General features: G+C 43.0%; 1 protein-coding gene across 2 annotated transcripts in view; it reads right to left on the reverse strand.

Annotated features, from left to right (window-relative positions):
- The window catches only part of LOC145349910 (receptor tyrosine-protein kinase erbB-4-like), a 1,005,257-nt gene that overhangs the window by 104,924 nt on the left and 872,978 nt on the right, over nucleotides 1-27,355 (reverse strand). For both annotated transcript variants that reach the window (XM_080198569.1, XM_080198568.1), the window contains exons 21-23: nucleotides 15,439-15,594; nucleotides 6,169-6,244; nucleotides 5,852-5,998 (exon numbers count right to left, since the gene is read on the reverse strand). In XM_080198569.1, the coding sequence (XP_080054695.1) occupies nucleotides 5,852-5,998; nucleotides 6,169-6,244; nucleotides 15,439-15,594 (379 nt within the window). The remainder of the gene's footprint in view (nucleotides 1-5,851; nucleotides 5,999-6,168; nucleotides 6,245-15,438; nucleotides 15,595-27,355) is intronic.

Consider the following 27,355-nt stretch of genomic DNA (forward strand, 5'->3'; position numbering starts at 1 on the left):
ACCCCTTTTACAGATAGGGCCCGTCAACCTTTGGGGAACATGCCATAGTCTTTGTCTTTCTACTTACAGTTTACTGCCCCATCTGAGTATTTTCTGCCCTCTCTACTATTCTCCTGGTTGGGGAGATGTAAATAAAGTTAGTTTAATCATGGCTGCCTGCAACTGAGAATGGGTTGATCTTAGTCAGTGCAAAACTCATGAGAATGGTGGTGACGAGACTAGGATGAGATTTTCTTTTATATTTCAGTTGAAATATTAAGCATTGAAGAGCATTGTGATACATTTTTGGAACTCCTAATGTTGATGTGGAGGAAATGTCAGCAATTTCCAAGATTACTTTGTGTGCACATTGTGTTCAGGTACACAGTGAATCCGCTCAGTGTGTGATTGAAGAAAATGGCACCTAAAGCGTATGTGGGGACATTGGGGGAATTTAACCCTAACATTGGTGTAGTTTAGAATAAAGCTAACAAATTTGGCTGAATAGGAGATGAGGATTAAGTAAGTATTTTCCTTACCATGATGGGGATGCGCTTGACGTGGTGCCTAACCAATATTATCCCCGAAATCCCAGCACTATGGACTATTTGGAAATTAATGAGATTCTGCACTCATATTATGGTATGGCTAAGAAAGAAATTGCACTGAGTGTTGTATTTTGCAAAAGAAGCAAGACTGTGGCAGATTACATCCTCAGATTAAAGACACTCTCTTGTCAATGTGGGCATGGCCCTAACTTGGAGATCAAGATCTGCACTCATTGATGGATAAGAAAATAGCACATGGACGATAAGAATAATAGGGCTGAAAGAAAAATTCCAGTGCCACAGTAAGAATGCAAGTCAGAGACCCAGAGCTTACCTCCAGCTGTTGATACAACTGCAGCCGTGTTTGGTGGGAGAGAACAAGGAGTCTCCATGTCATATTACCTTATGCAAAACCACTGTGAAACCAATAAGCTATTGCAATAACAATATTCCAGCGTTAGTTTTAGTATGGTTAGAGTGGAGTACAATGACGCATCCCTTGACTTGCCATCGGTAGAAACAGGAGGGAACAAAGTCTCCCTGATGGAAAGATTTTGGCTGAAGAAGATTTGGTTAAACTGGGTTAAGCTATTACAGTCAGTATCAAATAAGAAAACATCTGACACTGAAAAAGTGCTAAAAGAGCACAAAGTGGCCTTTGACAAGGAGGGTCAAATGATAAAATTATGTATTCCAAGGTCAAAGTCAAGATAAAAGAAAATATACAGCCAACATTTTGTAAGACTAGGTACAGACTTACATACATTCAGAAGCAATAAGAGTTGAATAGATTAGACAGAACAGGGGAAATGAAGAAAGTGAATGAGCCACACCCATTGTGGTCATTCAAAAAGCAGATGAGTCCATTTGGATTCATGGAGATTATTATCAAATGGTAAATTTAGTGATTGAGAATAATAATTATCCACTGCCACCCAGTCAAGAATCGTTTTCTAATTTAGTCAACAGAAAGGGGTTCAGTAATGTAGATTAGTCAAATGCATATTTGCAACTAATTAAATAGTAAAAGCAAGGACCTGCTTGTCATTCGAAACATTGGACCAGTATGAAAGGGTACCATTCGGGGTGTGGACTGTTGCCACCACGTTCTAAAGTGTCATGGATCAGATACAAACTGGGATGAAGGAATGAGCTTCTTTTTCGATGACACTCTAATTTGAAGCAAGACAAAGAAAGAGCACACTACAAGCTTGAACAAAGTTGAATACTGACTTCAAGGGTATGGCTTCAAAGCCTAAAAGCACGAGTGTTGCTTCATGGTGTCAAGTGTAACTTATTTGGGTCACCACATAGATGGGGAAGGTATCCAGCAAAGGAGAAGACTGAAGGGATTTTGCAATCAAATAAACCAGAGAACAAAGAAAAGTTAGAATAGTTGTCAGATTGTTGTGTTCATCCCTCACTTATCTAATACATTCACTCCAATATATGTACTCCTCAAATTTGGAATAGATTGGGAATGATTTGTGGGGTGTCAGAAAGCATGTGAAGAAGTGAAGAAAGTACTGACTAGTGTAGTGATGTTGTTTTGACCCACTGCATGCGATACCTCACTGCTGGGGCTAGGTATGGTGTTATCTTTCATAATGGAAGTTGGTCTGAGAAGTCTACAGCATTTGCTTCACACATCTTAATAAAGTCAGAGCAAAATCACTCGTAAATTGAGCAAGAGGGCTTAGCTATGCTACTATTTTCACAGTACCTGGGCAATGGAAAGTCAACTTGTTTTTAGCTGATCACCAATCCCTAATGATCATGTTTGGTTCAAAGAATGGAGAGCTGCAGCACAGCTTCAGAGATGGCCATTCATTTTGCTGGCCCATAGTACAATATTAAATATTGCAGGTCAGCAGATCATGTAAATGTGGGATGTTCTTTCAAGATTCCCTGTGAAGACTGATTCATTTCTAGTCACTCAGTTATTTACTGAATGACTTCACAGACACAAATGACATGCCAGTGTCTGCCAGAAAAATTAGTGAAGGAGTTCACAGCAACGGCTTGCTTAAGAAAGGGCTGAATTATGTTATGAATGGCTGGCCGAGAAAGTGTGATGATGAGAAATTTCAGGAGTATTTCACACATAGATTGAACTGAGCGTCGATCATGTTTGTCTCCTATATGGCCAAAGAGTCAGTATTTTGCCAAGGTTTAGGGATTGTTACAGGAACTTCAACAAGAGCAAATAGGTATAGTATGTCTGAACACAGTAGCAAAAAGCTATTTTTGGTCTCCAAAAGTACATGGAGGAATAGAAGAGTTGGTTAAAACGTAGTGATGGGTGTCTCAGAATGGGAAATGATGCAATCAAGGTTCCTGTCACTCCATAGTCAAAAACAAGAAAACTATGGAATAAGTACATTTCCTTTTCTTTGAAATGAAAAGGAAAGAACACATTGGGGGCGATTCTCCCATCCCCGCTCCACTGATTTTTCATGGTTTTCATGACAATTTAAAACAGGTTGCTCACCTTACGAATTAGTGGTTGAACCTGCTCCTGGAACAAGGTTTAGTTTGCTTAAGCCAAACGGCAATACCGAAGGAAGAAAAAAAGCAGACAAAGCGAACATGAGTCATGAGTTGATACAAATGGTGTGATTCTTAGAGCGTTCAGTACTCATCAGAAGGACATGGTAAAACACATGGGCACAGTGGCATAGTGGTTAGTACTGCTGCCTCACAGTGCCAGGAACCCAGGTTCGATTCCTGGCTTAGGTTAATGTCTGTGTGGAGTTTGCACATTCCCCCATGGTGTGCATGGGTTTCCTCCGGGTGCTCCTGTTTCCTCCCACAGTCTGAATGACGTGCTGGTTAGGTGCATTGGCCGTGCTAAATTCTCTCTCAGTGTACTTGAACAGGCGCTGGAGTGTGGCAACTAGGGGATTTTCACAGTAACTTCATTGCAGTGTAATAAACTTTAAACTTAAAAAAAACACCGAGGTGATGAAGAAAAGTATGTGATTGGAATGGTTTGAAACAGGCTAGGTGCATTGATGAGAGATTCCAGTCAGTGCCATGTGGATAATTTGCTTGAAAGAGAAAATCGGACAATGGGGGAGCAAGAGAAATCTCCTATAATTCAAATTCTTCTTGCAGCCCAAAGTGGAAATCAGAAAGGTCAAATAAAGCTGGAAACTTGCCAGTGTTGCAGAATCCACCTGTGGAGTAAAGAGAGTCATTGTCTTTGATTAAGACAAATCAGTCAATGCTCCAGGTCCAACCATTAAATGAAGTTGGTGGTCAAAGTTCAGATTTGACATGATGTAGGGTCCATTCATTTCTTAGAATAGATGTAGGCAGCACTTGGTACGATTTAAAAAATGATTTTCTTTATTGAATGAAACTTAAAATTAAAACTACAGAAATGAAAAAGTGAAAAGTTGGGGATTGGCTTCACAGCCAGGCCCTATGCTGATCCTGAATACTCACTGAACTGAAAAACACACTAAAATGCGTAATATATGTTATTGAAATTGCTGGAACAAAATATATCCCTAAACAATTGGCAGCTGTAGGCCGTCAAAGCTTCTGTTTTGGTTTATGAGAAAGCCTTGCTTACGGGATTAATATCAAAGAATGCTGTCAACTTTCCAAGCTCAGCATTCTCAGCTGAGTTTTGAAATGTGGCTAAGTTAGTTTTAAAGCTTTGCATAGTTAGTTACATGGGCAGAAATATCTTAAAATTAAGTCTTTTAACTGAAGCAAACCATATAAAGGATCCCACACACAGTCAGAGCTATTGAGAGAATAGTCAAGCTAATGGAAATGGAAGGCGATATGCAGAAAGAAAGAGAAAGAAGCTAGGTATGTTAATTGGTAGTATGCAGGAAGGAAGGAAAAAGAGTTATTTTCATTATTTCTTGTCAAATGATGATATTTTTGTTAAACTCATAGGGCCTGATTTTACCATTGCATGGCACCTGCTTTCGGGTGCGAAAACTTGGTAAAGTCAGGCATGAGGCGAATAGCACGATCCGCGACCGCCTCTGTGCCAATTCCCCCTTTACCAAGGCCTAAAAATGAGGTGATTAGGACCGTGCCTGAAACGGGCACGACATCAACTTAAATGCATTTGCATACAATTAAACTGACTTGATGGGCTGGACGCCCAAACTTATGGCATTTCCCCTTTTACCATCGCATTTGCCCATCCAGATTCTGCGCGAAACAGATAAAGCAAAGGTCTGTTTTGGGCGCTCCAGCCCAAACTTATGGCTGAAGAGGTAAGTTCAGAGCTTGTAGCGGCTCTCTAACCCAGATCAGTGGTGGGGGTTGGTGGCAGGGAAGAGGTGGGTCAGATCATTGTCTGGTCAGCGGGGAGGAGGAGGAGGAGGAGGAGGGAAGCCAGATCATTCTCTGGTGGGGAGTAAGGAGGAAGGAGGGCAGATGTTCTCTGGTTGTGTGGGGGTGGGGGGGGTAGGAGTAGGGAGGCCAGGTTATTCCCTGTTGGGAGAAGGCAGGGGCAGGGTGGGTCCACTGCCACTTGCGGGTGATCAGTGGAGGGGGGAAGTGGGGGAGGAGGTTGTGATCGGTCTGGGTAGCTGGGGAGGTGGATAAATGGGACAGTTATGTTGTGGGAGTGGGGCAATGTCAGTGGGGGCCATCACTCCCGGGCTGCTTTATCCCAAAAGCGTTTTTTGAGGCCTGGTAGTGATGTGGCAGGGAAGTGTTTTTCAATTTTTTTTCGGAGCATGCGTAGTTCAAAGCTCCAGTCGGATCAGCAGCGTTTCGGGCACAATAAGCCCCGCCCATGGCACGATTCAGATTTGTGATTTTTTTCAGGCTGAGTGCATGTGGAGGCGCCGAAGAACAGGTTTCCAAGTCGGATCTGAATCACGCCCAGATTCAGCACTTAGAATGAAAACGGTAAAATCGCTCCCATCCTGGTGTTAAGGAAATCATACAAATTATTAACAAAATGTTGGTCAGAATTTTTTCGTTGTGGTTACAGTAAGAACAAATATATAACACAATCTGTTAAATTTTCACGTATTGTTGATATTAGTTCAGTCATTCTAGGAACACATGTTCAGGTACTAGTTTATATTTCGAATGGAAGTTTTTATTGAGTGGGGAAAGAGTGTAGCATTTTTAAGATCTGAGAATTTTGTTATATTGGCCTCTCTATTGCCCTCTCTGTTGGGGAGGTATAAATAAAGTTAGTTCAATAATGGCTGCCTGCAGCTGAGGATCTGTTCGTCCTGGTCAGTGCAATACACAATCCTATTTTAGTCCAGCCAGATCTGTGCCTGTGCAATATTTAGTCACTCTTCAATACTGTTGGAGTTAAAAGGCTCACTTACATTTCACCATCACCATGTAGACGTCAATGGTACAGATTGGAGGCTGTGGCAGACGTTCTCCTTTTTCCAAGATGTCTGGAATTTCCCGTGCTGGGATCCCGTCATACGGCTTCCCACCAAAAGTCATCAATTCCCAAATAGTGACGCCTGTGAGAAATAAACCAATATAAAATTCACTAGCCACCCACTGCATGACTGAACCAGAAAATAGATTCTGAAAAGGCCAAGGAAATTTGTGAATTGGAAAGACCCCTGTTCCTACTTTCACATTGCTGACCCCTGCCCCAAAAATGCAGTGGTTGCTGTTGAGAACCTACCATAGCTCCACACGTCACTTTGATGGGTGAACTTCCGATAGTGAATACATTCTAAAGCCATCCACTTAATTGGCATCTGCAAGAATATGGCAAAGAGTATTAAAGAAATATTCCCAACTGTTCCAATGTAATAAACATACAGAAATTATTGGCTGCTATACCTCATCAGAACATTTATCCCAACTCTATTCTCCTCCCAATTTTCTCTTTTTCATTCCTCTCTTGAGTCATCATGACGTGACAATAGAGGTTGTAAAAGCAGTTAATAAAGTATATGTGATCCTGGGCTTTATAAATATGAATAGTACAAAAGAACGAAAGGAATAGTAAACTCATATACCACTAGAGAATTGTGTCCAACTTTGGATAACACACTTTTGGAATATATTTTTATTTATTGGATATAAATGCTGCTGGCTGGGGCAGCATTTATTGCCCTTGAACTGAGTGACATGTTAGGCCATTTAAAGTCAATCACATCGCTGTGGATCTGCCAGCTAAAAATGATAGATGGTTTACTTCCCTAAAGGGGAAAGTGAGTTTTTATAACAATGGCTTCAAGATTATCATTAGATTTTTAATTCCAGAGACTTACTGAGTTCAAATTTCACAATCTGCCATTGTGGGATTCGAACCTGGATCCCTAGAGATTACTAGCCCAGAGACAATACCACTGTGCCATCACGTCCCTAGGTTTTAGAAATTTGCAGGAAAGATTCACGAGAGCAAATCCAGAGATGAGGAACTTCAGTTACATGGTTAGATTGGAGAAGCTGGGTATGTTTGGCTTGAAGAGAATGTTGAAAGGAGATTTGGTAGAAATATTCAAAATCATGAGGGGTCGAGACAGAGTAGATCGAGGGAAATTGTTCCCATTGGCAGAAGAGTCGCGAACCAAAGGACACCAATTGGAAGTAATGGCCAAACGAACTAAAGATGACAAGAGGAATATATTTTTTACACAGCTGTATTTCGGATGCATCATCTGAGAATCTGGTGGAGCCTTTCAACTGAGATTTTCTAAAGAGAATTGGATTATGATATGAAGAAAAGACAATTTGATTGACTTTGGGGCAAAGGCAGGAATTTGAATTGAAGTGGGTTACTCTTGCAGAGAGCCAGCACAGATATGGCTGGTCAAACAACCTCTTTATGAGGTGCAGCTACAGTTGCCTTCTACTACATTCATCCAAATGGTCATTTTTCATGACTAAACGTGACGGTGAGCAACAGCAAGTTACTCAGCACTGAATTTCAATTCTTTCCTCACTGGACATTCAGCCTTACAGCAGCACTTCCAGCAGTGGGCGAAGGTCACTGCAAACAGGGCATGGAGCAGGAGTCCACAGTGATTTTCTCTGCCTTCATCAAGGAGACTGTATCTTCCACACTGCAGTCAGTGCATCCTTGTATGGCAGAGTGAATTGCTGGACAAAGACGCTGAGCTGTTAGATGTGTTGGGGAGAGAGGGAGGGAAAGGACTCTCCTCACCTAATACTTTCTTGGCAGTTCACTGGAACAGCAGCCTAAATGCAGGAAAGGGGCAGCTTTATTTTGATGATTTGCTTAACACAAGGAACTAGAGATAAACAGAAGATGCATTTCCATTCTCCCAGGATTTACTGAGTACCTCAAAATGTCTTATTCAAATTGCTTAGTTCCATTGGCCAGTTGGAGGAATGTCAAGAAATATGTCCCAAATTGGAAGTCTCCATCTGTTTCCTCATCTTGACATATTCCCATAGACCAATTCTTTGACTACCATGGACCAGCTTGCTGCTGCCGTGATTTTGAGCTGTGCCATGAATCTGAGAAGCTTTGAGATCGCTCAATTCCTGCAATGCTCGGGGTGAATCTTTTAACTGTTGAACTTAGGGCTGGTGTACTTTGAGAAATGCCATTTGCAGGGTGGCCAGCATTAAGTACAGTTGGCAAATGTGCCATCATTGCTCAACTGAGATGGCAATAGTTTCAATGAAACATCCTGATATCCTGGGATGCTTACAAGGCAGGCATCTAATGAAGACTTTGGGATCAATTCAGGAACCTTGAGATGAAACAAATTGTATGACCACAGTATCTGTTGTGGCTCAGTGGGCAACACTCTCCTGTCTTAGGTGGAAGGTTGTTGGTTCAAGTTAGATTCCAGAGACCGATACCAAGGGAGTGCTGTACTGTTGGTGATGCTGTCTGAAGCAGGAGAGTCCACCCTGAAACCATGACCAATATTTATTTATTTACATCATTAGAAAAATGATGCTCTGGTCATTATTTAATTGCAGTTTGTGCGCAAATTGGCTGGCACAGATCGATGACAATGCTAGTTCACTTCAGGAAGAAGCAGCCTGTTTGCTGTTACTACTTTGTCTGTTCTAGATATGACACGAGACTCACCCTAAATTCTTAGAGCAACCAGGGCAACACCCAAAGAGCAAATAAAAACATTCAGAGACAGGAATCTAGTGAACATCATTCAGGCATGGCCGATGGGCATGGTGGACGATGGGAGCAGTTCAGGCAAGACAATGCTAGAATAATTAGGCTAATCATGCCCAACTCTGGAGAGACTGAGTGGAATAAAGACTTGCTTTCAGTCAATAGCTCTTTGCCTCTGAGCCAGAGAGTAAAGGGTTGAAGCAACACTGTGGAGATGCCGGCGTTGGACTGGGGTAAACACAGTAAGAAGTCTCACAACACTAGGTTAAAGTCCAACAGGTTTATTTGGTAGCAAAAGCCACCAGCTTTCAGAGCGTTTGCTGCCCCTTCGTCAGGTGAGTGGGAGTTCTATTCTGTTTGTGAATAGAACTCCCACTGTGAGTTTTCAAGGCATCCGAGCCCTCATTCAAAGTGAGACTGACAGCTTTTTGTTAGGTTAGGATATGAAGGCAAATGGTAGCAAGGTGAGTAAATAGAGTTGAGATATACGTCAGCCTTCATCTAATTGACTGGCTGAACAGGCTGAGGTGTTGAGTAGCCTCCCCATGTTGTTATCTTCTACCCCTTTTTAATTAAGGACATACCAAACAGGATAATTGCTGTCTGTGTGACGTGGCCGGCATGAAATTTATAAGAATATAAGAAATAAGTAGGCCTAGGCAATGCATCCTTGACCTGTTCCACCATTCAGTCAGATCACTGCTGAACTTCTACCTCAAAAACAGGATTTAAATGTGATAAAACATCATATGTGAAGCACTGTATGATAATTTGATAAGTGGGATTTATTGTGAGACAGTTATGAACAGCTGAGTTCAGAGTTTAACAGCTACAACAGCTCACATTTTCAAGCTGATTTTAATAGCATTTTACAGCACTGTTAAGGGCCATTTAATCCAACTGGTCCACTTTGGCGTTTATGCTCCACAAGAGCTACTTTCCATCCTATTTCATCTCACCCTTCCATTCTATCCTTCTCTACCTTTCACCTAGCTTCCCCTGAAAATGCATCTGAGAAAAAGCTGGCGCAATACTTCTGAGGTTTCCAAATCAGCTGAAGTCCCAGCTGCTTGAGGACACTGAGTTGGTGAAAGGCAGAACAATGTGATGGTCTTTAGAATTGAGAGCGGTAATTCCTTTCAGAATGACACCAAAGCCATTCTATTCAGCAGCGTGGCAAGATATTAAAAAGCTCCTGGTAACCGTGTAATCACCTGCTCTGCACGTTCCTGTCTGTAATCAGCAGCTGGATTGCCCAGTGAGAATGATCACATAAATTCCTATAAAGGCTTTGATTCACTTGGCTGCTGAAAATTATCACTTAAATATACACATATATACATATATATTCCAACAAATATGCTTCCTCCAGAAATCCAGTGAATTTGAATATGATTTCCCCTTAATGCAGAGAATAATGGGCACCAGGGAGTGATTATAAAACGGCAATGTCATTGAACAGTTGAGATTATCTAGAAGAGTAAATTTTGAGCATCACATGCAGCCTGAAATGGCATTAGAGTCTCGAAAGCACTGGAAGATATGACTTATTTTTTACGATTATATATTTCGTTTCAGTTTCATCTGCTTTTATTATTCTGTTTATGTGGAGACACCAGCTGTCAGTACAGATGGTTAAACTACCAGCCCACTCCCTGTTCCTGATGTCTGGTCATGTCCAGGCAAGAGGAAGAACAATTGTGACTTCATTCATTTGTCTTTATTGGGAACTAATGTCCGGTAGATGACTGGTGAATGCTATGCCAAATGCCCACTGTAAACAAGGGATGGAAGAGTCTCCCCAGTATGGCACTTTAGGCATATATACCAAACCATTGCTACTCCAAGTCTTGGGCTCTGGTGAGAAAGTTGACCTCAGCAAGGGCAGTGACATCACATTGTAATTGGCCTCAGTACACTAGACCAGTACAGCGTTGTCCAATAGTAATCACTGACTTACTGCAAATGTGGTTACAGTGCCACTGAATTAGCTCTAGGCACAAATCTTAGTAGAACACCCCTTATTAGGGTGGCACGGTGGCACAGTGGTTAGCACTGCTGTCTCACAGCACTACGAACCTGGGTTCGATTCCCGCTTTGGGACACTGTCTGTGTGGAGTTTACACATTCTCCCCATATCTGCACGGGTTTCCTCTGGGTATTCTGGTTTCCTCCCACAGTCCAAAGATGTGCTGGTTAGACTGATTGGCCATGGTAAATTGCCCCTTAGTATCAGGGGAGCTAGCAGGGTAAATGAGTGGGCTATGGGGATAGAAGCTGGGTGGGATTGCGGTCAGTGCAGACTCAATGGGTCAAATGGCCTCCTTCTGTGCTATAGGGATTCTATGATTCTACTAATACAATGCAGGTACTTCATATGTGTGTGCTTATTTAACAAACAATTATGACCATTCGATAACTAAGAAAATAAAGTATACACAAAGATGAAAAACTTCCACACTCTTGTTTGTGTCTTACAACTTTATCAATACATAAAAAGTTAAAGCTTAAATATATATGCCATGTAAATAAGTATTAATATTACATGCAAATGATTGCCTATTGCTATTTTTTTGTTTTCTAATGAGATATATAATTAACTACATCTGGTTCCCAATTAGCCACATGTAGTTAGTGGCTAACTATTGGATAACACCAGTGGGAGGGCGGATATTGCCAGAATGTCTTGCCATTAGTGGGAGCTTACTGTGAACAGATTGGTGGCTGCATTTCTTACATCATAACAGTGAAGCACTCTGGGAGGTCCTGCGATCAGAAGAGATGATATATGAAAATGCAAGTTTTTTTTGCTGAAGGGTATCTAGAGATAGCCACAAGCATACTTGCTATTATTTTACTTTCCTAAATTATTATCTCGTTAACTAATAAATAAATAACTAAAGTTTGACAGACCTGGCAGAAAAGTTGCTGTGCTGTGACTGCTCCATGTAGGAGTTTGTAGAAAGCACTATGGTCTGAGGCAATCAGGTCTTCGTTAAGCGTCTGCAGCTTGAGCAACTTTGGCTCCAAGGTGTTGAGCTGGAGTCCGAGCTGCAGACATTGAGGGGAATCAGGGAAGAGGAAAGATACCTGGATACTTTAGTCCAGGCAGCAGTCGCACCACCTCAGAAGTAAAACTTTAGAGTTGGCCAATGGTCAAGGATAGGAGGGTCTAACTGTGAATCAGATATGTATAGTGATAAGAAGCCTTGGTATTTGACTTTGACTAACAGGTACTTACTTCTGATAGGGTTGTATGCATGCATCCAAAAACTACACTTGAATGATCAGAGCACCCTGGTGCAGGAACACAATAAAGTGAGGGGAGTGAAAAGCAATGTGGTAGTGTGATAGGGAACAGTATAGTCAAAGAAATAACTACTGTTCTCTACAGCTGATACTGGGAGTTCCAAATCATGTATTGTCTTCCCAATGCCAGAGTTAAAGACATCTCCTCATAGCCAGAGACACAGGGGTTCTGTTTCATTGATCATGCAAGAAGCCAATGACACAATAGAATCACAGAATCATAACATCCCTACAGTGCAGAAGGAGGCCATTCAGCCCATCGAGTCTGCATCAAGCACAATCCCACCGAGACCCTATGCCCTGCACATCTACCCTGCTAATATCCCTGACACTAGGGTCAATTTAGCATGGCCAATCAACCTAACCTGCATATCTTCGGACTGCAGAAGGAAACCGGAACGCCCGGAGGAAGCTCACACAGACACATGGAGAAAGTGCAAACTCCAGTGACCCGAGGTTGGAATTGAACAAAAGACGCTGGCGCTGTGAGGCAGCAGTGCTAACCACTGCGTGACCGTGCCACCTTAGGAACTAGGAATGATGTTCTGTTGAGAGGGTTTGAGGAAGCAGGGTCCAAAGTAAAACACAGAATTTCAAAATAATAATCTCGGGATTATTATCTGAGCCACATTTCAATTGGCATAGGGTCAAACAGGTTAGAGAATTAAAAATGTGGTGCAAAGGGCAGTGTAGGAAGAAGGGATTTGAATAATCATAGAAACCCCACAGTACAGAGAGGGGCCATTTGGCCCATCAAGTCTGCACCAACCACAATCCCACCCAGGCCCTACACCCATATATTTTACCCACTAATCCCTCTAACCTACGCATGTCAGGACACCAAGGGCAATTTTAGCACGACCAATTAACCTAACCTGCACATCTTTGGACTGTGGGAGGAAACCGGAGCACCCAGAGGAAACCCATGCAGACACGAGGAGAATGTGCAAACTCCACACAAACAGTGACCCAAGCCAGGATTCAAACCTAGGTCCCTGGAGCTGTAAAGCAGCAGTGCTAACTATTGTGCTACTGTGCCACCCACGGCTGGAAGATGGTCATTACCCGGCATTTATGTGGTGAGAATGTGGTGGATTATGCCACTGGGGTATATTAGCCATGGACACAGGTGAATCTTAAGAGTTGCCCATTTTGAAATTTGACAGCCTCCCTGTAGGAATGGAGCATTCAGTAAGCAAAGTGGCCAATTAAAATGAAACAGCCTACAAACCTCCTTCCCTTAGCAATGCTGGATGCCAGAGAAACACATACATCCCTTACACTGAGCAATAGTTAGCCGCAAGTCACGGAAAATATGTCATTAATTATTTCTTTTTAAATACGATTTCTGATATATTTATATTTTGCTTTTAATAACCCCAATGAGCCAATGTAGCCACGGTTGTAATGTAGAAAACACCAATTTGCACACAGCAGGGTCCCACAAACAGCATGTGTGAAAGGCCAGATCACCTGTTTTCGTGTGATATTGGTTGTAGGGTAAACATTGGCCAGAACATGAGGGAAAACCATTCTGCTCTTCTTCCAAATAATTCAGTGAGGTAATTTAAGTCTACCTGACAGGACAGATGGGGCCTTCATTTAACATCCCAACTGCAATATGCAGCATTAAAGAGTGCTGCATTAAAGAGGTGGCCTAGATTTTGCACTCTTGTCCAGATTGAGACCCAAACCTTCTGATTCAGAGACAGGAATGCTGTCCATTGAGTCACAACTGACACTTGTGATGTAGTGTTTAACCTGCACTAATAATAGAGTATATTATTACTGGCTGACATGCCCTCCTACACCACTACCTTCAATGGTCAGTGTTCAAATGGATGTAAGTAAGGGGATCATTGTAGGAAATCAACTGTATGAGCTAAAAGAAAACACATGTCTTGAAAGATTCATGAATGGGGTAGTACTAACTTGCTTTGTGGAAGGATGCAAGGAGAGGTGATTTACAGATTTGGCATATGTCCTTGTAGAGAGGCATTGACAAAGACCATAGAGAAGAAGGGGAAAAACAAGAGATTGAATTATCCTGGGACATTCCATTGGAGTTGACTTGAAGACTGACAGCTGCCTTTAACACAGTGCAAGAGTGCGTGTTTCTGACATGAGGAATAAGAGGTATAATCAGGGGTAACAAGGATAACTTGCATTGATATAGTGCCTTTAATGTAGCATAGGCTCCTCCTGTGCCTGACTTCAAAATTTGGTGCAGAAATATTGGAAAAGGTGACCAAATGCTTGGTGGAGGAAATAGGTTTTAAGCAGAAGGGGAGAGCAGTAAAGAGATGGAATCGATTTGGAAGAAATTTCAGAGCATAGGGTCTAGATGGCGGAAGGTCAATGGTAGATCAAAGAAAGTGGGGATTGCAAAACGGGCTACAATTGAAGGAATGCAGAAATCTCAGAGATGCAGCTGGAAACAACTTGAGGGGGAGACACAAATGTGACGCAGAAGAATCACTTTCTGACATGAGGAGATTTATTCTAATGGCCATACCTCATGAAATTATAAAACTGTTGTTCTGAAGATTCCTACTTAAAATTGAGAACTGAGGAGAGTCCATACGCTCAGCAGAGAAAGTCTCCCCCCTATTGTGCGGTAAAAAATATTATAGCTTCAGAATGGCACCAGGGCCTCCCTCACAATGGGGGGACCTTTGAGATAAATAACTGAGGAGTCATGTGAGAATTTAAATAATCCTTCACTATAATGAGAGCCTCAGTCAGCAACAAAAGAAACACAAAAAGTTCAGCTGCTTGCTATAATTTCATTGAAGGTGATCTTTGCGAATGAAGTAAAGTTTGCCCAATTCGAGATAAAGGCTGACCAAGCACTGTCAACCTCCTATATATTTATGCATTAATACATGGCATTTGGGAGGGCCATTATTTCCCACAACCAACAATCCTTACTCAAATGAGACACACATAACACATTACCAGAAAGTAGCTTGGGCAAAGATCAGAATGAGATAATAAATATGTAAATAAGTTGCTTGTAGATACGGAGTTGAAACTCTCATTTAGCAGCACTGCACGGTGGCACATCATGAAAAGGAAATCAAGCCATTGGAGAAAGTGCAAAGAAGATTTATAAGAAGGATACTGAAACAGAGAGGTTATAACACCCCGACATTCTGAACAGGCTGGGCAGCTTTGCCCTTGAAAAAATTCGAAAAGAGAAGGCTGAGAGATGTCCTGAAAGAAGGTTTTAAAATTATAAAAGGCTTTGATTGGACAGATGCAGATAAAATGTTTGTGGAGGGTTTGGGATGGAAAATACAAAAAGGAATTCAGGAGAAATGTCTTTATCCAGGGAATGATGAGAATACGGGGTGCATTGCCCCAAGGACAAGTGAGGTAATTGACATTTAAGGTAAAACTAGATAAGCAAATGAGAGAGATTACATTAGATAAAGAGGGAAGGGAACATAAACACTGACATCCGAATGACCTGTCTCAATGTTATGTCTCTGCCATTCCACAAAAGCTAAAGATTTCACCAACCTTTCCTCCATCTGCATTGTATTCTTTCTCATCCACATCCAGCAGTCTCGCCAAGCCAAAATCAGTGATCTTAATGTGATTTGGTGACTTTACCAGCACGTTCCTTGCTGCCAAGTCTCGATGAACCAGTCGTCTCTCCTCCAGGTACATCATTCCCTGCCATTCAGAAATTGATCTTTTAATTTCCTCACTTTAACAAAAAAGACAACCATAACATTTATAGAAAGAAACAATGTCAAACCCTCCGCAAACATTTTATCTGCATCTGTCCAATCAAAGCAAGGTTTCAATCCGAGTTAGCATTGTTCTCAATCATTCCAGTGATTTAGGGAATTTCTTCATAGGCACAACTTCAGACACAACCCCCTCTGAAAAACTCACTGATCCGAAGCTTGCTGCAAGCAAAGATTCAGCAACATGAGATTTGAACTTCTGTTCAATCTGAAATAGACCCCGCTTGCCCTGATCACCTATGAACAAAACAACAGGCTCCCTTCTAACATGAAAAGTTGCACAGTCACTGCCCCTTTAAGACTTGACTTGATTCATCTGAGGCATGTGATCATTATTTTTCCATCCCATTCCACCCAGCTTTCTTCAGCTCTTTGATGGACAGGACAATGAACATTCACACTTCCACTGATAAAACTCTAAGCACTGGGCTAGAGAAAGTTAAAAAGCAGTCCATATGTGAAAGCTGAGCACAGGTCAAGGACTGAATACACTCACACTGCACTTCAAGCATTAGTTCTCACTTATTGCCAAGTGGAAATAAATTATGTGAAAGTGCTGGAGGTGGGGGACGATGAGTAGCTTGGTGACACTCATGTGCTATTATGTATTCTGGAATATGCCTAAAAGTGTCATTAAGGAATTCCCTGGAGTTTGTCCTATATTGGTCCCAGAATCTTGTTACCTCTTCTGGGAGACTGGAATTCTTGAAAAATGTGTCTCAAACAAGGTAGCATTTATTGATTGTATAGAGCAAGCATCCCTAGGTGCCCCTGAACTGCTGCTGGTACGCACACATTTTTTGTTTTGAAGGGCATGGGCAGTTTCTTTAAGGGGACAACCCTTTAAATTGTCTTACCCAGCTACAAGTTAAAGGGGTCATGACCTACCTCGGAACTTTGCTGTATGCCAACCAAGTAGCTCAGAGAGACCACTGGTGATGGCCCTCCTTCTTGAACTACTGTGAAGTGAAGGTACTTTCACACTGACCTAAGGTAGCAGGTTCCAAGATGTTGACAATGGAGGAACAGCCATATATTTTCAGAATGGTGTTTTACTTGAAGGGCAGCTTTGGGATGATCATGTTTCCACCCGCTGCTCTTGTCTTTCTAGGTGGTGAAAGTCTTTGGTTTGGGAGGTGCTGTTGCTGAAGCCTTAATGAGTTGCTGCAGTGCATGTTGTAGGTACATCAGAACATGAGAACAACACTAGCCGTGGCTCATCTTGATCTTCACTCAATCTACCCTGCCTTGGTTCCGTCACCCTTAATAAAAATCTAGCAACTCCAGGTCTTAAATTTTGAACTGACCCTCAACCTCAAAGCTTCAAGAGGGTAACGGTTCCAGATTTCCCTACCCTTTGTATCAAGAGTTGCTTTCCGACCGCTTAATGTTCTAGTTTCGTTTTTAAGGTTATGCCCCTTGATGTAGATTCTCCCACCAGAGGACATAGGCCAGATTTTACAGCCCCCTACCCCACTCCCCATGACAGAAGCAGCTTGCCATTGACTATTGCGGGACTGGAAGATCTTGCTGGCGGGAAGACCTGGAAAATCCTAGCCAAAATTTCTCTTTATTTTATTGAATTGGATCCTTTGATTATCTTAAACATCTCAGTTAGATCACCCTCAAAAAAAGTACAAGCTTTGTCTTTACAACCTTTCCTCGCAATTTAACTCTTTTAGCCTTGGTAATACACACTACAAACACAATGGTGGAGTGGCCAGTATGAATGGGACTGCCTGGATCAAACCGATAATCACTGCTGTCCGCTTTCATTTGTCCAAATAGTAATGGAAATGGATATTTCCAGGCTTTGTTTTGACAGCAAATTGGATCACAGATGTGGCAACACCCTTGGGGGCTCATTTTCACCATTACTGCCTGGGAGATTATCTGGCAGAGCATATCAATCAGTTACAGTGTAACAGAAAGAGGCACATTCCAAGATCTATTAAACCCATACACACTGGAAGTTTCGCAACTTGAAACAAATAAATGCCTCAGGTGACGATAATCTTGGTTCCGTCAAGATTGAAAGCAAAACTATAATACATCAACAAAGTGACATTTTACAAAGAGGACATGCTCTGTAATGGGTAAAACAGAGAGAAGCATGAGTATCATAATCACCTCAAGCATATGAAGTTCAGGCAAAACACTGGGTCATAAATCTTTGATCATTCAGTGTGCAGAGGTGAGCCTGACAATGAAACACTTGCATTTACATGGCACCTTTCACGACCTCAGGGAATCCCAATGCACTTTGCAGCAATGCACTTTCAAAGTGAGGTAACCTTGGCCATGTAGGAATAGTGGCAGCCAATTTATGCACAGCAAGATCCCACAAACAGCAGTGAGATAATGAGCAAGCAATCTTTTTAGTGACGCTGGGAATAAACATTTGCCGGGACAAATCTTGATTGTTCTTCGAAATGTGTGCTGTGGGATCTTTTATGTCCTTCTGCAAGGGCAGACAGGTCCTCAGTTTAACATATGAAAGAAGCATAATTTTCTCAGTGAGTCACCTAGGTTCACAGGAAAGTATGAGCTCAATTGGGTCTGAGATGTGAGCTTATGAAGAAGGCACTGGTGCATTTTATTCCCATGTAACGTTTGTACATAAGTGACTATCTATGTTAACAGAATAATGCTCAGGTCAGAGACTGTCTGTGTTGAAGAATGGAAGCTTCCAACTTGTAGGCTATGAAAATCTGGAGACCATCAGATGTCTTCCTCCCTTGGAGTTTCAGCCAAGGAAGGGTCGAAAGATGAACTGAATCATCTTCAACCCATAATAAACTGGATGACAGGCCACCGAATTATCAATTTAGGACAGGAACAGAGGGGTCTTGAACCAATAGTCAAACCTTGTAGCTTCTAAAGTGGGTGCTTTTCAGGTTATGAACAGAAGGTTCAGTTCTGAAAAGAGGATACCTGCATAATTAAATTGTGCACTCAAGCTCCAAGCTGTCAGAGAAAGGTCGCAAAGGAAATCATGCCACATTTTGGCCTCCATCTGTATTAGCAGGTCCTGTCTGTATGGTCTGTTTCAAAGCTCAGCTCCAGTAGCCTATAAAATGCAAATAGAAACACTTCCCCCAGACTGACAGAATGTTGAAGGCGCTTTCCAAATTTCTCAATTCCTGCAGCAGAAACTTGACAGTCATTTGTTCTGGACCAATGCCATGAAACTCTGTTGACACCAGAGCCTAAACCACACTGTGCTTGTATCCAGGATTGAGCATGAGTCACTATATTCATGTAAAATATCACTGCGGTGCTACGGGATCAATCTGATTGACTAGCACGTATTTGCACCTCAAAATGCAGAGATCTTCTCTCTTAAGATCAGTCTCTTATAAAAGGACTGAGCACTGCTTTTCTAGCATAACTAGAAGACGAGAATGTAAAATTAAGCCTTGTCCAGAATGAGAAATGGGAAGAATTTAGAACAATTATATTTCCACAGGGTAGTGGACTTTTATATAGACCCTCAACAGAATTAACTAATACTGGGGTACAAAGGAAAGGAGGTTTTTCCCATTTCTGTCTGCTGAATATTTAGTGTCATAAGGTTGGGTTTTATGCTGCACTGTCAGTGGATTTAAAGGCAGGAAGAGACATGTCAAGTCCAGTATTTGGCCTTCCTGCTCCTCCCCAACCACCCCTGACCTGGAAATTTTATGGGGGAGGGCCGGGGGGCGGTGGGGGGGGGGGGTGGATGGTGGTAGTGCTGTGGACTGGAGATACATTGAGTGGCCCACTTGCCTTGGGCCTATTGAGGCTCTTAAGTGGCCATTTAGCAGCCATTTAGAGGTCACTTCAGGGTCTCAAAGAACAAAGAAAATTACAGCACAGGAATAAGCCCTTTGACCTCCAGGTCTGCACCAACCACGCTGCCCGACTGAACTAAAACCCCCTACCCTTCCGAGGACCATATCCTTCCATTCCCTTCCTATTCATGCATTTGTCAAGACACACCTTAACAGTTACTATTGTATCTGCTTCCACTACTTTCTCCAGCAGCAAACTCCAAGCGCCCACCATCCTCAGTGGTAAAAAACTTGCCCTGTATATCCCCTTTAAACCTTGCACCCCCCACCTTAAACCTATGGCCCCTAGTAATTGACTCTTGCACCATGGGAAAAAGTTTCTGACTATCCACTCTGTCCATGTCCCTCAGCCTCCATCATTCCAGTGAGAAGAAATCAAGTTTCTCCACCCTCTCCTCATTGTTAATGTCCTCCATACCAGGCAACATCCTATCTCATCTCGCGTGACTGATATTTTACACGTGTCATGAGTGACCGCGCACCGCACCCCCCCCACCCCCAACCACTCCGCACCCCCGCCAATGCAGTATGTCCAGCAGGTTTAGTTAGTCAATCAGATCAGCAAGCAGCTCTTAAAGGCAGGACGCCTGACTGAGAGCAAGATGTAAGTCTCACCTTAAAGTAATGAATGCTGCTTCCAGCATTGAATTGCTGCGGGATAACCTTTGCGATTGTGACTGGGTTTATCATACTCATTCTAGCTGGTAGGGTGGGGACTGTGGTACCCATACAATCCAACCCATTGGCTTCAATAAAACTAAATACAATCCGTGAGCACAGCAGGATGTGAACACACAAATGGTGCCACATAACTTCTTTTTGCATCAGTATGGTTAAGAATAGCTTTGCAGAGTCAAATAAAGAAATAGAGGCCCTGATTATACCAGCACATCCGTTCCAATTTCAGGGCAAGTGGGGCTCACCTCCCCTTTATTTTTGAAAACATAGAGTCATAGAGGTTTACTGCATAGGCACAGGCCATTTGGCACAACTTGTTCATGCTGCACTTCTTTTTTTAAACCCCCAATTGCCTGCATTTGGCCCATATCCCTCTATATCCAACTTACCCATGTAACTGTCTAAATGAGTTTTAAAAGACAAAATTGTACCTGCTTCTACTACTACCTCTGGCAGCTTTTTCCAGACACTCTCCACCCACAGTGAAAAAAACAGTCCCTCTGGACACTTTTGTATCTCTCCCCTCTCACCTTAAACCTTTGTCCTCTAGTTTTAGATTCCCCTACCTTTGGGAAAATATATTGACTATCTAGCTGATCTACGCCCCTCATTATTTTGTAGACCTCTATAAAATTATCCCTCAGCCTTCTTCGCTCCAGAGAAAAAAGTCCCAGTCTATCCAGCCTGTCCTTATAACTCAAACCATCAAGTTCCAGTAGCATCTTAATAAATCTTTTCTGCATGCTTTCTAGTTTAATAATATCCTTTCTATAATAGGATTACCAGAACTGTACAGTATTCCAAGTGTGGCCTTACCAATGTCTTGTACAACTTCAACTAGACTTTCCAACTCCTGTATTCAATGTTCTGACCAGTGAAACAAAGCATGCTGAATGCCTTCTTCATCACTCTGTCCACCGGTGACTCCATTTTCAAGGAGCTATGAGTGTGTATCCCTAGATCTCTTTGTTCTGCAATTCTCCCCAATGCCCTATCATTAACTGAGTAAGTCATGCCCTGGTTCAATCTACCAAAATGCATCATCTCGTATTTATCTAAATTAAACTCCATCTGCCATTCATCAGTCCAGTGGCCCAATTGATCAAGACCCCATTGCAATCGGAGATAACTTTCTTCACTATTCACTGCAGTTGGGGTCATAAATAGGGCATATATAGACACAATTGCAAGATAATGGTTGGAATGCAAGTCTTAACAGGCAATCAAGTCTTTACCGGTATAGACAATGTGAGCGGAGAGAGGGTTAAGCACATGATAAAGAGTTGTGAATTGTCTCAAGCCAGGACAGTTAGTGGGTTTTTGCAAGCCCAGGCAAGTCATAAGGGTTACAGGTAATGTGACATGAACCCAAGGTCCCGGTTGGGGCTGTCCTCATGTGCGCAGAACTTGGCTATCAGTTTCCTCTCTCCACTCATCTGATGAAGGAGCAGCGCTCCAAAAGCTCATGGCTTGTACTACCAAATAAACCTGTTGGGCTTTAGCCTGGTGTTGTGAGGCTTCTTACTGTGCTTACCCCAGTCCAATGCTGGCATCTCCACATCACTATTTAACTAACAGAGCAACAGCAAACACAACTGCACATTCACTATTCCTGAATGTTAAGGGGAGATAATGGCATCGTGGTAGTGTCATAGAATGATAGAATCCCTACAGTGCAGAAGGAGGCCATTTGGCCCATTGAACCTGCACCAACTCTCCAGAAGAGCATCCCACCTTAGTCCTCCCCGCTATCACTGTAACCCTGTGTATTTACCATGGCCATGCCACCTAACCTAGACATCTTTAGACACTAGGGGGCAATTTTGGCAATGACCTGTCCAACTAATCTTTAAACTGTGGGAAGAAACCACAGCATCCGGAGGAAATCCATGCAGACATGGGGAGAATGTGCAAACTCCACACAGTCACCCAAGGTCAGAATTGAACCTGGGTCGCTGGCACAGTGAGGCAACAGTCCTAACCACTGTGCCATGTGTCACTGAACCAGTACTCCAATAACCCAGGCTAATGCTCTTGGGACACAGGTTCAAATCTCACCATGGCAGAAGGTGGAATTTAAATTTAACTAATCAAATTAGAATATGAGGTTGTTCTCAGTAATGGTTACCATGAGAACTATCACTGATCTTGGTTTAAAAACATGTCTGCTTCACTAATGTTCTGAAAGGAAAGAAATCTGCCAGTTGGTCTGGCCTAAGTTGAACCCAGATGTGGTTGACTCTTAACTGTCCTCTGAACTGGCCTAACAAGCCATTCAATTCAAGGGCAATTGAAGATAGGTAACAAATGCTGGCCTTGCCAATGATGCACACATCCCATGAAGGAGTAAAGAAAGAAAAAATGACGGAATTGAAATTTGGCAACTGGTCACCTACTGATTGATCTCACCGCTGCCCCCTCCCATGCAGCCTCATATGGCAAATATCCTTTTGTTAAATGCAGTGGCTTTGCTCTAATGATATTCCCATGGCTCCACATCTCAACGTTGCCTGTGCTCACAATTGCCCCTGGTCTGTGCAGATTCTCCACATTGCATACTGATTGCCTGGTTACCAGTCTTTACAAAGGCAGTCGCAGCAAGCTGAAACCCTATGTCTGTTCCTGTATCAACCTCCTGTGCAATGGGGAATTCGAGTGGGCCTTGTAATTATTCCCCAACAGAATGTTTAAGTAGTTTACGCGCTCTGTTGCTATGCAGTTTGAAAAGTAAATGCCACACTTCAGCTGATCGAAAGGCTTTTTAAGTTTTGAGCCTTTAAATGCTTTGTCCTCTTAATATCTCAAGCTATGCTTCTCGGGGGACCGAGAAGGGGTGGGGGTAATTTGAGATGGCTGGGAATAGACAGACACACACTGTGCTGCTGAATGTATACAACACTTCTTTTAACATCACTCACTTCCACAGTCTTTTCCCAGATGAGAACAACTTGAGGTGTGAGAAAATTGCAGATATGGACCGAGGCGTGTAACCACAACCATACAAGAGGATCCTTTGTAAATTTGAACTATTCCACACTCTTCTGACCACAGGTTAACTCACTCCGACTCTTGTAAACCCATTACCCCTGCATTCACTGACTGATCCTGGATCCCACTCCAGCAATGTTTCCACTTTAAAATTCTCTGCAACAGAAACTCTACTGGTCCCACTTCCCCACTTTCTCTTCAGATGCTTATCCAATTCCCTTTTGAAATCTGCAATTGAATCCGTCTCCAACACATTCTCAGGCAGTGTGTTGCAGATCCAAACCACTCGCTGTATAAAAGACTATAAAATACTCGCTGTATAAAAGACTCACTGTATAAAATCCTCTGGTCCTTGATTCTTCCACCAATGGGAACAGTTTCTCGCCATATACCCACAAATTAATTTAAACAAAACTCAGTCCAGACCACTCACAACTGTGAATATCTCTATCCAATCACCTCTTAACTTTCTCTTCTCTAAGGAGAACAAGCCCATCTTCTCTGTTATCTGCATTACTGAAGTCCCTCATCCCTGGAACCATTCTCATCTGAACTGGGTGCTTCGCAGTCTCCTCCACAAATCAGTGATCACTCATTGGATGAGGCAATGGAAGGTTAGCAAACTCTACAGAACTGTAGCCTAACAAGAGGGGAGAGGTGGGCAGGGGATGGATAGGGAGGAGTTGAATAGGGATGAACTAGATAGGAGCGAGATGGATAAGGTGAAGATGGATAGGGATGAGACAGATAGGGACAGGATGGGTAGGGAGGAGATGGATAAGGAGGAGATGGATAGGGAGGAGCTAGACAGGGATGAGATAGAAAGGGTGGAGAAGAATACAGGGGAAATGGAGAGGAAGGAGATGGATAGGGAGGATGTTGGATCGGGACGATGTGGATAGGAAGGAAGTGGATAAGGAGGAGAGGAATAGGGAGGGGAAGGGAGGGGATGGATTTGGAGGGGATGGATAGGGAGGGGATGGATAGGGAGGGGATGGATAGGGAGGAGTTGAATAGGGATGAACTAGATAGGAGCGAGATGGATAAGGTGAAGATGGATAGGGATGAGACAGATAGGGACAGGATGGGTAGGGAGGAGATGGATAAGGAGGAGATGGATAGGGAGGAGCTAGACAGGGATGAGATAGAAAGGGTGGAGAAGAATTCGGAGGAAATGGAGAGGAAGGAGATGGATAGGGAGGATGTTGGATCGGGACGATGTGGATAGGAAGGAAGTGGATAAGGAGAGGAATAGGGAGGGGATGGATTTGGAGGGGATGGGTAGGGAGGGGATGGGTAGGGAGAGGATGGGTAGGGAGGGGATGGGTAGGGAAGGGATGGATAGGGAGGATGTTGGATAGGGACGATGTGGATAGGAAGGAAGTGCATATGGAGGAGATGAATAGGGAGGGGAAGGGAGGAGATGAATAAGGAGGGGAAGGGAGGGGATGGACAGGGAGGGGATGGACAGGGAGGATGTTGGATAGGGATGATGTGGATAGGGAGGGGATGGATAGGGAGGATGTTGGATAGGGAGGATGTTGGATAGGGACAATGTTGGATAAGGACAATGTGGATAAGAAGGAAGTGCATAAGGAGGAGATGAATAGGGAGGGGAAGGGAGGGGATGGACGTGGAGGGGATGGACAGGGAGGGGATGGACAGGGAGGGGATGGACAGGGAGGATGTTGGATAGGGACAATGTTGGATAAGGACAATGTTGGATAGGGACAATGTTGGATAGGGACAATGTGGATAGGAAGGAAGTGCATAAGGAGGAGATGAATAGGGAGGGGAAGGGAGGGGGTGGACATGGAGGGGATGGAAAAGGAGGGGATGGACAGGGAGGGGATGGATAGGGAGGAGGTGGATAGGGAGGAGGTGGATAGGGAGAAGGTGGATTGAGAGGGGGTGGATAGGGAGAAGGTGGATTGAGAGGGGGTGGATGGGGAGGGGATGGATAGGGAGTGGATCGGGAGAGGATGGATAGAGAGGAGATGGATAGGGAGGAAATGGAGCGGGAGGAGATGGAGCGAGAGGAGATGGATAGGGAGGAGATGGATAGGGAGGAGATGGATAGGGAGGAGATGGATAGGGAGATGGATAGGGAGGAGATGGATAGAGAGGATGTTGGATAGGGAGGGGATGGATAGGGAGAAATAGGGAGGGGATGAATAGGGAGGATATGGATAGGGAGGGGATGATAGGGAGGAGATGGATAGGGAAGAGACGGATAGGGAAGAGACGGATAGGGAAGAGACGGATAGGGAGGAGACGGATAGGGAGGAGACGGATAGGGAGGAGACGGATAGGGAGGAGATGGATAGGTAGAGATAGGGGGAGGAGATGGATAGGGAGAGGATGGATAGGGAGAGGATGGATAGGGAGGAGATGAAAAGGGAGGAGATGAAAAGGGAGGAGATGAAAAGGGAGGAGATGAAGAGGGAGGAGATGAAGAGGGAGGAGATGAAAAGGGAGGAGATGGATAGGGAAGAGATGAATAGGGAGGAGATGAATGGAAAGGAGATGGGTGGGAAGAGAGTAGCGAACTGGAAAAACAAATTGCAATGCTCTGCATGAACACCCCCACCCCTGCCTTTGAGATTAGCACAGTATTTTATACCACCTGGGCTGCTTCATGGATATTTATGTTATACTTCACAATCTACAGTTAAAGATGACAATAAAGATTGGCATTTTAACAGAGAATGAAAGCCTGGGGGATTTTTCTTAGTACAGACACTCTTCCAAGCATATTATTAAAGAATCAAAACTGAAGTAGATATCTCTTGTGAGAAATAGTCTCAAGCTAGCTTCCTTTTCAAGGAGACCTACTCTTAAGGTATTGACACTGAAGTTCCGGCCAATGTTGCTTGAATGGCCTGCTTGCTTCTTGGAACAATTTTGTTCACCTTCAACATTAATCCCGGGGGCCAATCCAGCTCAGTCTAAATGTGGGAAATTTTACACAGTGGGCTAAGGTCTGGTCTGGTCTGACTCTCCCTGACTTGAAAGTGATTTCAGCCTGATGTAAACCTCCCTAACCTGGGTGTGATCATGACCTGATGAGATCCTCTTTGACCTGCATGTGGTCATGACATTGGACAACTGTCCCTAACTTGGATGTGATCTTAATCTGTTGCAACAATCTCTGACCCAAATATAATCTTGGCCTGGTCTGAGCCTCCTGATCTGGATTTGGTCTTGGCCTGGTGTGAATATCCTTCATTGGATGCTTTTAGATTTGGTCCCTGGGATGAGTGATGTACTGATCTCCCTGCCTCCGAATGGAGTCACTTGGAGATAAAGTTTGGCTTCTCTTGCGGTCAGATTGGCCACAGAGGCAGTGGGACATCGGCAGAATCTGCAAAAAGGAACTTATTTTCCAATTAAATGGATTCATTTCTCATTGCTATTTGAAATAATACACTGAGGGGGGATACTTAGTTTGGAATACTCTGCTCCTTTATCATAAACAATAAATGTCATTTTTTTCAACAATTCCCTATTCAAATCTCTCCCAAAAAGTTATTGAAGCTAAGCATCAATCAAAATTTAAAAATGAAAATTGACAGATGCTTGTTACATTAACTACAATGGGTAGTTGAAGTTAAGAGACAGAAAGCAGAAACTACAGGCCAATTAGCATAACATCTGTCGAAGGGAAATTGCTAGAATCTATTATTAAGGAGGTTAGAGCAGGATACTTAGAAAACCATAACAGGATCAGGCAGAGTGAACATGGCATTGTGAAAGGGCAATCAAGTTTAACTATTTTTATTAGAGTTCTTTGAGGAAGTAACAGTGAGTAAAGGGGAATCTGTAGATGTGGTGTACTCGGATTTACAAATGGCATTGAATAAGGTGCCACATCAAAGGTTACTGCACAAAATAAGAGTTCATGGTGATGGGGGTAACAAATTAACATGAATATAAAGATTGGTTGCCTAACAGGAAACACTGAGTAGGAATAAAGACCTGAGTAGGGTCTTTTACAGATTGGCAAATGTAACTAGTTGAGTGCTACAAGGATCAGTGCTGGACCGTCAGCTATCTGCACGTTATATCAATAACTTGGATGAAGGAATCAAATGTATGGTTGCTAAATTTGCCAATGCCACCAAGCAAACTAAGTTACCAAGAGAATAGAGCCAGGTTAAGTGATTGGGCAAAAATTGGGCAAGT

The sequence above is a fragment of the Carcharhinus amblyrhynchos genome, chromosome 11 (genome assembly GCF_965287045.1).
Source record: "Carcharhinus amblyrhynchos chromosome 11, sCarAmb.v2.hapA, whole genome shotgun sequence".
In the NCBI taxonomy this organism is placed as follows: domain Eukaryota; kingdom Metazoa; phylum Chordata; class Chondrichthyes; order Carcharhiniformes; family Carcharhinidae; genus Carcharhinus; species Carcharhinus amblyrhynchos.